Below are 14,958 nucleotides of genomic sequence, written 5' to 3' on the forward strand. Positions count from 1 at the left end.
GTCCCCAGATCATCGACGGTGGTGTATATATACCAGTATTTGTGAAAATAAGCCAATAATGATGCTTTCTGATGTATTTCATTTCCCCTCTCTCCCACCTGCCGCATAAAGAATCTGCTTGGTACACACAACTTGGGCCGAGTCTACTATGAACCAATCAAGGACCGGCATGGCAATATCATCATAGTTACAATAAGAGAAGTGGAGACTCTCTATTCCTTTTTTAATGGCAAGTGGATGCAGATATCCAAACTACAAAGCCAGAGGAAATCCCTTTCAACACCGGAAGAACCAGTTGCATTGGACATCTTGCTCATCACAATCCAGGTATCTTTTTGCTATGTTAAACTTTTCAACTAACCAAGCTTTCCTTCTTGGGGGTGGGGAGGACCCTGAAAATTGGGGACCCAGCAACTGAAATGCAGCTCACTATAGAATCATAGAATGGTAGAATTGGAACGGACCCCAAGGGTCATCTAGTCCAACCCCCTGCAATGCAGGAATATGTGGCTATTCTATATGGGATCGAGCCTGCGACCTTGATGGTTATCAGCACCATAACTCAGGCTTCCTCAACCTCGGCCCTCCAGATGTTTTGAGACTACAATTCCCACCATCCCTGACTACTGGTCCTGCTAGCTAGAGATCATGGGAGTTGTAGGCCAAAACCATCTGGAGGGCTGAGTTGGAGGAAGCCTACTCTAACAGACTGAGCTGTTTAGTGGAAATTTGTCTTTGGGGCATGGGCAACCAATTTTTTCTTTTTCAAAAAGAGCAACCACTATGGGGCACAGCCCATATCACGGGTGGGACTATGGCCAATGTTATATCAGCCCCATATGCACACACCAGATCGAGATTTAATTTGGTTGAACTTAGTGTCAGACCGATTGCCAAGGGGCCAAAGTTCAACTACTGGGAGGTAGTTGATAGCCCAAGTCATTCGAAAGTCTTTGCTGAATCGACACCCACCTAGGAACACCAGGCAAACAAGCTGAGTTAAGAATTCTGGGCAAAAGCAGAAAGATGGGGACAAATGCAGGAGGAGAAAAATCAGGCAGAGGCTCAGCAAAGATGGTGATTGCAAGACAGCTAGGCAAAAACAACAGAACCTGAATGCCAGAAAATGTTCAACAAGAAGTAGGGTGGCTGTGGCACTTTAACAATCAGGACATCCAGCCAAGAAACTGTGTCCTGGCATATGATCCCATGGCCCTTTCTTCTCATATAGCTTGGTAGAGCGTGAAATGCCAAACTGGGAGTGCAGGAAAACCTCACAGGCAGCCCTGGCACAAGAAACCAGAGCCAACTCCCTGGCTTCAACGGAGCCCTGCTTCTGTCTCCCTCCTATATTAGCTATTGCGAGCATTTATCTCGCCGACCCATTTAACTCCATAATAGCTCCGGAGAAGCCAGCTGGAGCAATCGGAATTAAGCACTGAAAATCAGCAGCTCATAATAAACCACATCGCCGCTCTCCCCATTGGGGGCTTTGCCTAATTTAAAAGAGATGTGAGAGTGAGAATAGGCTCACTGAATCTACGCTAGGCTTGTGGTATTAAAAATGCATTACACATATGAAAAAGCAGGGTGAGGAGAACAGAGTATATTTTTATATAAGGACCAACCCCCATCCCACCCCCCAAAAAAAACCACCCCAGGTCTGATCACATTTCCACCAAGTTCCCATTGCGGGCAGGGGGCAGTTCTCTTAATGATCATCAAATGGGTATTTTGTTCATGAAAAGCTTGTGACAATGAAGATCTGAATGCCTTGGTTTGGAGCAAAGCATAGCAATGGCAGATAATGCAACAGTTTCAGGAGTGAAGGCATGGGGCCGGGTGCCTTAATTCTCACCCTCTCCAGTGGCACACATAACTCAGGATGGCAGTTGGCTTCATTTATTAGAGTAATCTTTAAGGAATGCTCTCTATCTAGGTAAAGGTAAAGGGACCCCTGACCATTAGGTCCAGTCGTGGCCGACTCTGGGGTTGCGGTGCTCATCTCACTTTATTGGCCGAGGGAGTCGGCGTACAGCTTCCGGGTCATGTGGCCAGCATGACTAAGCCGCTTCTGGCGAACCAGAGCAGCGCACGGAAACACTGTTTACCTTCCCGCCAGAGCGGTACCTATTTATCTACTTGCACTTTGATGTGCTTTTGAACTGCTAGGTTGGCAGGAGCAGGGACTGAGCAACGGGAGCTCACCCCGTCGTGGGGATTCGAACCGCCGACCTTCTGATCGGCAAGTCCTAGGCTCTGTGGTTTAACCCACAGCGCCACCCACGTCCCCCATCCAAAATTGGCAATTGGCCAATCACCTAGATGTCCATTGCTCAATCAGCATGCATCTTATTCCAGAATGTTTTAGCTCCTGATGGACTGCAGTTGTAGCTCACTGTTGACACTTGTAAGCCACTGCCACTGGGTGGCATCAAAAGCCCATGCACTAACTTGGCTGCCACCTGGTACCCAAGCATGGGGGAAGGGGGCAATTTCTTCACCACATTCCAGTGTTGCACCTGCCCATCTCCTGCTTCCAGAATTTAGGTTATCTGAGTGGAGTTTGGGGTGCAAATAATATGTAGAAACAGTTTTAATTCTCAATGAAGAAGAAAGGATAGAAAAAGATACACAGGACAGGAGATCCAGGAAGGCATCTCAAGTGGTCAAGGCTTGATTTTGAAAGGGAAATGGTCTTAAAAATAGGGTATCGCTCACTGCCAGCTTTTGGAGCCACTGACTAGAGCAGGATTTCCCAAGTTTGGGTCTCCAGTTGACTTTGGACTTCAGTTCCCATCATCCCTAGATAGCAGGAACAGTGGTCAGGGATGATAGCAGTTGTAGTCCAAAATCAGCTGGGGACCCAGATTTGGGAAACCCTGAATTAGAAGAATGATGCTTCTGCTTTTCAGGTGCTGAAATGTAAGCAACATTTTCTAGACCCACTCTTTGGCTGTGTGGGCTCACAAAGCATTTTACTTCAAGCCTAGCTTGAGCCAAACCTTGCCAATACTGAGATGCCAATCAATTTGTATTCATACACTCCATAAATATGTACGAGGTGCCCCTGAGAAATTATGCAAACTTTCAGTGAGACTTTCAAAAAGATCGCTTCTTTATATTGTTTGAGGCAAACATCTCCTGGCAACTTGGGCGTGTGGAGAATCGCTCTGTCCCCCTGGGAAATGTTGCTAGGGCCATCTTGACACCAGAGCGAAGTCAACAGCAGACATTCAGTAAAGAGCCAGTAAAGGCTATCATTGGCCGAGCAAGATCCCACCCTGAGCTGAAAGCCTTTCTAGACAACCCTTCCTGCGGAGGAGAGCCAATGGCTAGCCTGGGTAGGTGGAGTCATTCTAGTACTCTTTAGTGGCTAGAGAGATGTTGTTGTGCATAGATTTGGTAGACCACCACATAGAGCAGTTGTTCGCAAGGTCATGGGTTCCTGGCTCTCAAAAAAGTTCCGTTGAGTCTACATAGAATCATGGAATTCTAGAGTTGGAGGATCGTCTCTAGTCCAACCCCCTGCAATGTATGCAGCTGTCCCAAATGGGGATCGAACCTGCAACCTTGGCCTTATCAGCACCACGCTCCAACCAACTGAGCTATCCAGGCTCAAATGCTAAAGTTAACAGTGAGAACGGCATAAGCATATAAGATCCCTGCCTGATCAGGCCAAAGGCCCACCTAGTCCCAAGGCTGATGTGGTCCAGCATTCTGTTCCCACAGCCACTGCCCAGATGGTTGCAGGAAGCCCACAAGCAAGACTTGAGCGCAACAGCACTCTGTCGACCTGCAAATTCAGCAAGTAGTATAGGCATAATGTCTCTGGCAGTGGAGGTAGAACACAGCCATCATGGCTGAGAGTCATTTTTCCTCCGTGAATTTGTCTAATCTGCCTACAAAGCCAGAAAGGCTGGTGGCCGCCACTACCTCTTTCATGGAATTGTAGATTTGAAAGGGAGCCCGAGGGTTACCCAGTCCACCCTCCCTCCTGTGGGAGCAACGTCCATAGTTTAGCTATGCACTGTGCGAAGAACTACTTTCTTTCTTTTTTAACTTTTAATTTATACTTTTTGAGTTCATACATTTCATTAGTTTTACAATCAATTTAACTTTTCAAAATTTGACTTCCTTCCCCCGCTTTCTGCGGTTCATTAAATTTATTTTTAAAAAATATCTTCTGCATATCCAAATTCATTTAACTTATTTACCGTATTTTTCGCTCCATAAGACGCACTTTTTTCCTCCTAAAAAGTAAGGGGAAATGTCTGTGCGTCTTATGGAGAGACTGTGTGGTCGATCGCTGGCTCCCTTTCTGGCCCCGCCCCCTTGCCCAGGCCTCCATTTTTGAATGTTCTGCAGACGGAGGCTGTTTGTTTTCCCAGCGACATGTGACTGGCGGATTAGATTATCTGTCTGGAAACTGGTAGAAACGGCTCCCTTTCCTTTCCTAAAGAAGCTGCAGAACTGTGAGTTGAACCCCATAAAAACAGGATTTTTTTTGCCTTTGCAAAGTAAGCTCAACAACTTTGAGCTGATCCTCAAAAAAGGGGCTTTCCCCCTTTGCAAAAGAAGCTGCACAACTGTGAGCTGATCCCCAAAAATACAGGGCTTTCCCCCTTTCCTCCTCTAAAAACTAGGTGCGTCTTATAGTCAGGTGCATCTTTGGAGTGAAAAATATGGCAATTGTCTACTGTAAATATATACTCTTATGTTACCGCAGGTTATTCCAATAATCCTGCTAATGTTTCTATCTATTTACAATTTATTTGTAAATATTCAATAAACCATTTTCATTTTTTCATAAAAAGCTTGTTATCTTGATTTCTTATTCTTCCGGTAAGTTTCGCCATTTCTGCATATTCTATAAGTTTTTGTATCCATTCTTCCTTTGCTGGGACTTCTCTTTAAGAGATGTTGTTGTTGTTGTTGTTGTTTAGTCGTGTCCAACTCTTTGTGACCCCATGGACCAGGGCACGCCAGGCACTCCCGTCTTCCACTGCCTCCCGCAGTTTGGTCAAACTCATGCTGGTAGCTTCAAGAACACTATCCAACCATCTTGTCCTCTGTCGCCCCCTTCTCCTTGTGCCCTCCATCTTTCCCAACATCAGGGTCTTTTTCAGGGAGTGTTCTCTTCTCATGAGGTGGCCAAAGTATTGGAGCCTCAGCTTCACGATCTGTCCTTCCAGTGAGCACTCAGGGCTGATTTCCTTCAGAATGGATAGGTTTGATCTTCTTGAAGTCCATGGGACTCTCAAGAGTCTCCTCCAGCACCATAATTCAAAAGCATCAATTCTTCGGCGATCAGCCTTCTTTATGGTCCAGCTCTCACTTCCATACATAACTACTACTGGGAAAACCATAGCTTTAACTATACGGACCTTTGTCGGCAAGGTGATGTCTCTGCTTTTTAAGATGCTGTCTAGGTTTGTCATTGCTTTTCTCCCAAGAAGCAGGCATCTTTTAATTTTGTGACTGCTGTCACCATTTGCAGTGATCATGGAGCCCAAGAAAGTAAAAGTCTGCTTCCCTAAGTTCCTTCAGATAGTTAACCTCAGCAGGGCCCTCCAAATTCACCTCCGAAATTGTGCTTAAAGCAAATTTTGGTGGCATTTCCAGTTTTCTCCTGTTGGCCCCCTCCTGTCAACCTTAGCAAATATTGAGGGACTAGTTTATACGCTTGAGGAGAACAGAGAACATTAGCAAGGACGGAAAAGACACTCTTAGCCATGAGTTTCTGTACCTGGCAGCTGAGCTAATTGGACACTACTGTGGGATTGTCTGTAACTGGCTTCCATCCTAACACTGAAGCAGTGGGGTGGGAGACTAATTAGTGCTGGATCTTCCATGTATTAATTAGAATGCTTTTCTCATTCATTTAGAGCTAGGCACTTAACTCAACAGGTCTAGGATCATTTCCAATTCTAAATACATGGCTCAAAGCTGACAAGAAGCCATTGTGAATGCGCCGGCAGATTCCTTCTGCTGCATCAGCTGAGGCTCCTCCCCCCCCCCCAAAAAAAAACAATTGGTGCAAGATGGACACCTTTGTTCAGAGGACACTCGAACATTAGTCTACAAATCAACAGATTTATAGGGCTCAGGGTTGCAATTCGCTGGTCCCGCCCCTGATCTCCACACACCCTTGAACACATGGAGGCCCGCCCCCTCTCCTCCACATGTTATTTTCCCTCTAATGCAACTGTTCGTGCAAGTCCTGTCAATAGCAGTTCCACCAAAAATTACTTTTAAATACACAAGCCTTTCCACACTTAATTTTGAGAGCTTACTTCAATGGATCTTTCAGAAACAAAAGCAAAAAGCGCATGTCTGTAGCTGCAGTACCAAAGTCAGTGATTGGAGGGAAAGTAGAACCCAAGAGGCAGGGAGATATATATATATATATATATATATATATATATATATATAACCACATACAGTGGTACCTCGGTTTTCGAATGTCTCCGTAGACAAACATTTTGGTTTTCGAACACCATAAACCCGGAAGTAAATGCTTCAGTTTTTGAACACGCCTCAGAAGTCGAGCATGCCATGCGGCTTCTGCTGAATTCAATACCCTGAGGCCTAGCTTTTGGCTGTTGAGTTTTCGGTTTTCAAACACTTCAGAACCCGAATGGTATTCCAGAACGGATTACTTTCGAAAACCGAGGTACCACTATACACATGCACACTCTTCCTGCAATATCATCGTCTGGTTTTTTTAACCCGTTTTCTATGGAAAATGTCAAAATTGACGGCACTGATAAAAGATACAAATTTAGAATCTCTTATATGAATCTCTATATGAAAAGCTATTTCCCATATGCAAAGACCACAGCGGGGTTCAAAATGTAAGAAAACAGCAGAATATATTATGAAACATTTTAGTGGGGATGAAATGGGGTAAGATGGAACCTTAAAACGCAATTGTATGTGATTTGGGTTATAAACATGGATGCTGGGTGAGTGGGAAGCCACTAGTTTCGTTGAATTGGAATATAATTGTTGAGTAACAAATGTAACTTTCTATATGGGAAAAACGAATAAAATATTATTATTAAAAAAATCATTTTCTAGGGGAGCAATTCCAAAAAGTTTATCTAGGCCAATGCTGAGGTCCTTTCCTCTCTCTCTTTCTTCTTCTTCTCCAACAGGACACTCTTTCCTATCACAGAAGGAGCCAACAGCGCCTGGCTCCTGGCCTCTATTTAGGCTACCTGAAACTCTGCAGCTCGGTGGACCAGATAAAAGTCCTGGTGCTGCAAAAGCTGCCCAACATTCTTTGTCATGTTAAAATCCGAGACAACAGCAATGTGTCCAGGTAAGTGAAAGAATATTTCCACCCTACCTAGTTTTTAGTTAGCACTTTGGGGACTGCTGACCCAGGTACCTGGGATTGAGCCCCACTGAATAGAGAATACAGGTATAGGGTTAATTGGCATTTCACACACAGGGAAATAAAGTTGAAAGCAGCAGAGACAGTGCCAAAGAATCCGTACTAAAGGCAGGAGTTAAACTCCAGCTCCAGTTCCTACCTTACTAAACCGAACTAGTTCACTGAACTTTTTAAATGCATGCTAGTGAACTTGAAATTGCCATTCAGATTTACTTTTATAAAGTGGCAAATAGATATTTTTTTATTACACCCAAGATACTTGCAGACTTGCAATCCAATGCATGTCAACTCAGAAGTAAGTTTCATTGTTGTCAATGGAGTTTATTGGCAGCCAAATATGTATAGCAGTGCAACTTCAGGATAGCATAACAGAAGGGATGCGGGTGTGCGGTGGTCTAAACCAGTGTTTCCCAACCTTGGGCCTCCAGATGTTTTTGGCCTACAACTCCCATTATCCCTGGCTAGCAAGACCAGTGGTCAGGGATGATGGGAATTGTAGTTCAAAAACAGCTGGAGGCCCAAGGTTGGGAAACACTGGTCTAAACCACTGAGCCTCTTGGGCTTGCCAATCAGAAGGTTAGCGGTTTGAATCCCTGTGACAGGGTGAGCTGCCGTTGCTTTGTCCCAGCTCCTGCCAACCTAGCAGTCTGAAAGCATGCCAGTGCAAGTAGATAAATAGGTAGTGCTGTGGCGGGAAGGGAAACAGTGTTTCCATGCGCTCTGGTTTCCATCATGGTGTTCTCTTGAGCCAGAAGTGGTTTAGTCCTGCTGGCCACATGACCCAGAAAGCTGTCTGTGGACAAACGCCGGCTGCCTCAGCCTCAAAGCAAGATGAGCACCACAACCCCATAGTCACCTTCGATTGGACCTAACCATGCAGGGCTCCTTCACCTTTACCTTTTTTTACCTAGCATGGCAGAAGTTCCCAGCTGGTTCCCCATCCACATTCTTGCTAGGTGGGATCACAGAATATTTCCCAAACAAAGCTACATTTACAGGGGCAGACCTAGGAATACACAAACCAAAGCACAGCCAACCTTCAAAATTCTCACCTCTCTGAATTTTGCAATGCAGTTCTCCAGTCATGTGCCTTGTACAAGAGTGTATATACTAGGGTGAAGTGTCAATTAAAATGTATGTGTTTGTGAAAATAACATACCAAAAGAAGCATGGTATCAGAGGAAATCGCTTTGCATGGAAAGGGGGCAAACAGGCAAAATTTAGTACAGAAATTTAGCACAGAAATGTGCACATCAGGCGAAATTCGCACTAAAATACTGATGAATTTTCATGAGTGGTTTAGATCTAGATATAGGCATAGATATAGTTACCAACACAAAAAAATATGAACTGATGTGGAATTATGGAGGACTGAATGGGAAAAATGGAGAAAAGTAGAAATGGACAGATTCTCTCGCCCTTAACATGTGCTCCTCCTAGCCACACCTCCTGAAGTATCCTGTCTCTATCATCACACACACATCTTCCCAGATGCTCATCACTGAGTTGGTTCAACCTCAAAGGGCTTCTGTCTCCTGCCCGCAAGCCCTCTGCACCTGGGAGACTGATCCAGGGAAACCTTTCAACCATCTGTCTCCTCAGGGTACCTGCCAAAATCCTTTACCTGCACTATCCCTTCACCTGACCAATTTTACAACACCTGTTCACTGTCTGTGATGTAAAGTAGGCAAACCAATTGACCTGGATCCCACAGCCATTTAGGGGCAGAGGTTGACTTCCTGCTTGGTCTCACCCAATCCGTAAACAGACCCCTGTGTTGCAATATAGACAAGCTGAACAAAATAACAACATGATGGCTGATAATAATGGCACTAAACACTATTTATATAGACTAATACAAACGATCAGAAATTGCATCCAAAGTCTCGAAATCTTCTTCACCAGTCGCAGTAGAATAATTCAAAAGTTCAATATATACATAATCTGTCACCAAATATTGCCAGAACAGAGTTTCCGGATAAAAAATCTGTTTCGTTCAATGCTTGTAAGAATTAACATGAGAAGCATGCAGTTCAATTTCTTAACAAGCCAATCTTACACATAAGTAAATATAAACACTGTAGAAAATATGCTCTGGATCAGAATATGCTTGTTAAGAAATTGAACTGCATCCTTATCATATTAATTCTTACAAGTCTGGCTGATGAAGAATTGATCAAGATTGACCAATGAAGCATAGAACGAAACAGATTGGTTATCCGGAAACTCTCTTCTGGCAATATTTGGTGACAGATTATGTATATCTCAAACTTTTGAATTATTCCACCGCGACTGGTGAAGAAGATTTAGAGACTTTGGCTGCAATTTCTGATCGTTTGTATTAGTCTATCAATAGTGTTTAGTGCCATTGTTATTGGCCATCGTGTTGTGTTATTTTCTTCAACTGGTCTCATCCAATGACTGGATAGTTCTTCACTGTGATCAGAGGGGGCGGGTGGTAAGCCAAGCCACAAATGGGTCTGGAAGGAAGATGGAAGGATGATGCTGAGCTCTTAGGCACCCAGTGAGCTCACCCACGACTTTGGCATGCCTCCTTCCCACTCGCCCATCAATAAGTGCAGGCTCAGAAACATACACAATGACCAACTGTGTACCTCAACCTGCCTTCTCTCCATGCAATCACAGGCAAGGCTGCCTCCTCGCCCATGCATAAGGAGGGGGCCAGGGCATGAAATGTGCCTACCAAAATCCAAGCAGTTTTCGCTGGCTGTGTTCAGTGCTAGAAATCAAATGCCTGATGAGAAAACGGAGACCCCTGGAAAAATGCCACCGTAGCCCAAGGCGTGTGTGCGAAAAGATTATAGAAACATGGAACAGCCCTCTTGTCAAAGAAAGCTGAAATGTTTCAAAGGCTTTTTTATTATTATTATTAAGACCTTGGTAAAGAAGTCTCCGGCTTGATATGCGCACTCGACGAGAATGAAATCAGAAAGTTGGCCCTTTTTTTAACCGCAAGCAATAGGGCCTGTTATAAGTTTAGAAATCTTTTTACTATCTGAGAACGAAAACTTCAACAGAGCCCAAACATACGTACAGTAAATTCTTCCTTGTGCAGTGAACTTTTGTTGTATTTCTAATTTTAAACTTCACTCCGTATACAGAGAGGAGTGGGAATGGATCCAAAGTCTTTCTGGCTCGGAATCTATGGAAAATATGGATCATTCCGCAGAGTGTCCAACTCAACTGTTCGTGGAGCTCCAGGTGGCTGTGAAAGCTCTCCTGAAACAGATCAGTCTTCCTCTACGACAGGTACGATGCATTGTTTGCGACACTTTCGATTTGTGGATGAATTTGAACATCACACTCTTCCTCACGCCTTGAATTGTAAATATATTCTTGCTTATCATTGCCATTTTGTTTCAGAACCATACAATCCAGGGCTGGTTGAAGGTCATGTTTGTTTGCCTGCAGTGTGTGGCCTATATGGGAAGGGTGGGTTTCATTTAGTCCACAAGAGGCTGAATGGATGAGGGTTCCCTTCTTCGTCGTCTTCTTCTTCTTCTTCTTCTTCTTCTTCTTCTTCTTCTTCTTTGATCACTCGTAGCCAAGTAAGATTGTCTTCCATAAACACAGTTTAACAGTGAGTCCGTAAGTGACTGTGGAGGCCAATTCTGGGCCCATTACAGACATCATGGCTGCGTTGCCTTTGCCATGTTTTCAAAAAAGGATGCTCAGAGTTGCAGAGGGGTCTGAATCCACAGCAGAACCCTGACACGGTACATCACTACCAGGCAGGACAATAATCAGCACCATGTAGATGAAATGGCCTGCCATAAGGAGGCAAAGTCCTGTTACAACTGGGTCTTGTACACCCCTGAAAGTGTGTGAAAAGTAGTTTGACGGTAAGGACAGGTGACGCAATGGTGCGACTTCTTCTTTGTGCACCCAAGTCCCAAAGTCTTAAGTGTGGAGGAGCATTTCACTGAGCCAATGCTAACAGGTAACTCTGTGGTCCTTTGCAGTGCTGTGCTCGGTGCTCGCATGCAGCAAGAAAGATTTGGCTGTAGGATCTAGCAACTATATGATTCTCTCACCCCTATTCAGCCCATGAGAGCTGACTGCAAGCATCCTGATGCAGTCATTTTCAGTGGTACAAGCCACAGTCTCCTGAATCCAGTCTAGTGACATCCGCCCATTTTTATCAGAGAAAAGAATTACGAGAAAGTCGTTTAAGTATCAATGGAGGCCTGATAAACCCTTTGCAGACAACGCAAGATGCGTGGTTAATCAGTGGAGAAATTTTATTTAATTTTAGTTAAATCCTCTCCTGCCATTTTCCATTAAAAATAAATAAATCCCAAAGCAGTTCTCAGTAAATCAATAAAATCCATTGTTTGCCTCTGCTGGCACCACTCCTGACCTCCATGCACTGATCAGATCTACATGCATACAGGGCAGGATGCGAGTGGCAGTGTGGTCTAAACCACTGATCCTCTTGAGCTTGCCGATCATAAGGTTGGCAGTTCAAATCCATGCAACGGGGTGAGCTCCCATTGCTTTGTCCCAGCTCCTGCCAGCCTAATAGTTTGAAAGCATACCAATGCAAGTAGATAAATAGGTACCACTGCGGTGGGAAGGTAAATGGTGTCTGGTGCACCAGAAGCAGTTTAGTCATGCTGGCCACATGACCCGAAAAAGCTGTCTGTGGACAAACGCTGGGTGCCTTGGCCTGAAAGCAGAGATGAGTGCCGCATCCCATAGTCAAATTTGACTGGACTTAACCATCCAGGGCTCCTTTACCTTTACATGCGTACATGTGAATGTCAAAATGTGTAATGTCAGTATGCTGCTTAACTAAGCCAGGCTCTCTGACTTATACCCAGCATTCTTTAAATGTGCCACCTCTTTTATGCCCATCACAGTCTTTCCAGTAAATCAAAAGCCCTGTACTTACCCACATAGCAAGCTCAAATAGCTAGATCCTGCGAAGACACATGCTTGATGGTTTCTTCAGAGCTGCTGGACTTTCCTGGGCAATTCTTTACCCCGAAAAAGCTTGAATACAGACATTTTCCAAAACCAAAAAAAGTTTCTACGTGGGCAGATGATGGCCGATTGTTTTATAATTGGCAGCTCTTGTTTCTTGATTTTTATTGTTGTTGCAGATGTTTCTCTTTGTGTTTTATCCTTTTGTGTTGTAGTTTTAAGTTTGTATGCCACCATGAAAGCCTGTTGGTGGGCTGGAACTAGGTATGGTTGAAATTTAAAAATAAATAAAACACAGTAATAGAATGCTACCATATTCTGACATATTTTGGAGGCTATATGGATCAATCCTTGATCCAAAAGGAGTGGGCCAGGAATTAGTTCAAGCATGCCAAGATTTTTCTGGATAAAATGTATTCCAACGATTCAACAATTCAAGTTCTTTCTTTCTTTGAATATTTTGTTAGTCTTGTTTGATATATATTAAAAGAAATAAAAAAGTGAGACAACCTTGGATGAATGTGTGTGTGTGTGTGTGTGTACACACACATACACACATACATGTACTCCCAACAATCATAAATCATATTTGCTGGTGCACAAAGCCACAATTAAGCCAGGAAGTTACAATTAAACCACAGTTTCCTGTTCTGTTCAAACTTGGGAAACTATGGTTACCGGCTTCAGAACAAACCAGGATATTAAACGAACAAACATTGGTTCAATAGCTTGACTTGTTCTGAAGCCATAACCATAGCTTCTTGGTTCAGATGGAATGAGAAACTCTGGTTAATTAGAGGCTTCCCCCATTTTATTGCAGCTCGTAGCAACAGGAGGAACAAAGGAGCCATATTCTCAGGCCAAAAAAAAGCTCAGGCATATCTCTGCTTAATAAACTGAGATGTGATCATCCCCGCATGGTTTATTGGTAGCTATATCACCTAAAATCCATTCCCCTGAGCTGAAGCTGATTTAGGAAACATAGACCATGTAAGTTACTACCACACTTCTTTCTTGTAGCGCTGATTCACGTAACTTAATTTATAAGAATAGAATAGAATAGAATAGAATAGAATAGAATAGAATAGAATAGAATAGAATAGAATAGAAATCTCAATCTTCTACCATGGCTTCCAAATCAGAGTGTTTGTTGGTCAAAGATGGCCATACTCTCAAAAAATGCAAAATTCGTATGCCAGTACACGCTGGTCCACACAATATCTCCCAACGCTCTGCTGCCCCAGAATAACTTCCTTCCAGGTTTCACAGCACCAAGAGATGGTCATGCAGCCTGAGGCGACTTCCCGCCAGGCCTCTTCTGCTCCCTCAAGATTGCGGGGCTGAGCCTTGTCCCAGTGGACATTTGAGGGGCTGTAGAGACCTCAGCAAAATAGAGTTGGTGAGTCTGACACACATACACACCCCTACACAAAGGACTGATATCCTGAAATGGGGGAGAGATGACAAGCTTAGATAATGGTCCTAGCTGATTCGACGCCTCCATTTAGCATCAAAGTCGATTTTAATCAAACATATGCCTCTTGCTGTTTGATACTTATTTCATTTTCATTTTTCTCAGTGCGGCTTGTTAAATCTTTTTCATTGCCCCATTTGGTGACAGGCTGCAGGGAGAAAATGGGGAGGGTAAGGGAGGAAGCAAGCCAAAGAGAAAAAGAAAAAAAGGAGAGGGGGGAGAGATCTGCATAGTTTTGCTAACCAGCTCCTAAATTGAATGTTAAAGGTTTTTAATTGAATTCATTTTCATGTTTTCACATAATTATACAATCATAATCTTGAAAAGCTCATGGAGTGTGATCGTTTTCTGGCTAATAAGAAACATAAATGTTATTTTCTGGGGGGAGGCAAGGGGTTGTGTTGTGTGTACGTGTGTGTCTTTTAATGTGGAACGTTGGAGCATTAAATCTTTATTTTATGAAGCAAAATTAACACACACATGGCCTTTCTCTCTCTCTCTCCCCCTGGATATATATATATATATATATATGCAGGTTTTGGTGTCCTCGGGTGTCTTCCCGTGTAAAAGTTGGGGTGTCTAGGCGACGTTTCGACGAGGTCTCACTCGTCATCTTCAGGCTGGTGCTTTCGGCTTCTTGTTACTGGAACAGAGCGGGATCTCAATGTTTGAGTTCCTATAAATACTGTAGAGGGGGTGTGGTGTCTAGCCTCCAATGTTCTGGGCAGAGAGGAAGTTCCCAGGCTAGTGTGCCTTTTCTTCTTTTGTTCCTTAATTACTTGGTATCTCTCAAGTAATTAAGGAACAAAAGAAGAAAAGGCACACTAGCCTGGGAACTTCCTCTCTGCCCAGAACATTGGAGGCTAGACACCACACCCCCTCTACAGTATTTATAGGAACTCAAACATTGAGATCCCGCTCTGTTCCAGTAACAAGAAGCCGAAAGCACCAGCCTGAAGATGACGAGTGAGACCTCGTCGAAACGTCGCCTAGACACCCCAACTTTTACACGGGAAGACACCCGAGGACACCAAAACCTGCATTCCTGTACCCGTGAAAATCTACGAAAGCATATATATATATATATATATATACACACACACACACACACACACACACACACACACACACACAC

At 43.8% G+C, this 14,958-nt stretch overlaps 1 protein-coding gene across 2 annotated transcripts in view; it reads left to right on the forward strand.

Moving 5' to 3' along the window:
• Positions 1–14,958, forward strand: part of ANKFN1 (ankyrin repeat and fibronectin type III domain containing 1) — a 212,959-nt gene that overhangs the window by 173,516 nt on the left and 24,485 nt on the right. For both annotated transcript variants that reach the window (XM_083727441.1, XM_083727442.1), the window contains exons 14-16: positions 112–327; positions 7,161–7,327; positions 10,525–10,672. In XM_083727441.1, coding sequence (XP_083583567.1) covers positions 112–327; positions 7,161–7,327; positions 10,525–10,672 — 531 coding nt within the window. The remainder of the gene's footprint in view (positions 1–111; positions 328–7,160; positions 7,328–10,524; positions 10,673–14,958) is intronic.

This window comes from Podarcis gaigeae (assembly GCF_964106915.1).
Source record: "Podarcis gaigeae genome assembly, chromosome: 2".
NCBI lineage: Eukaryota > Metazoa > Chordata > Lepidosauria > Squamata > Lacertidae > Podarcis > Podarcis gaigeae.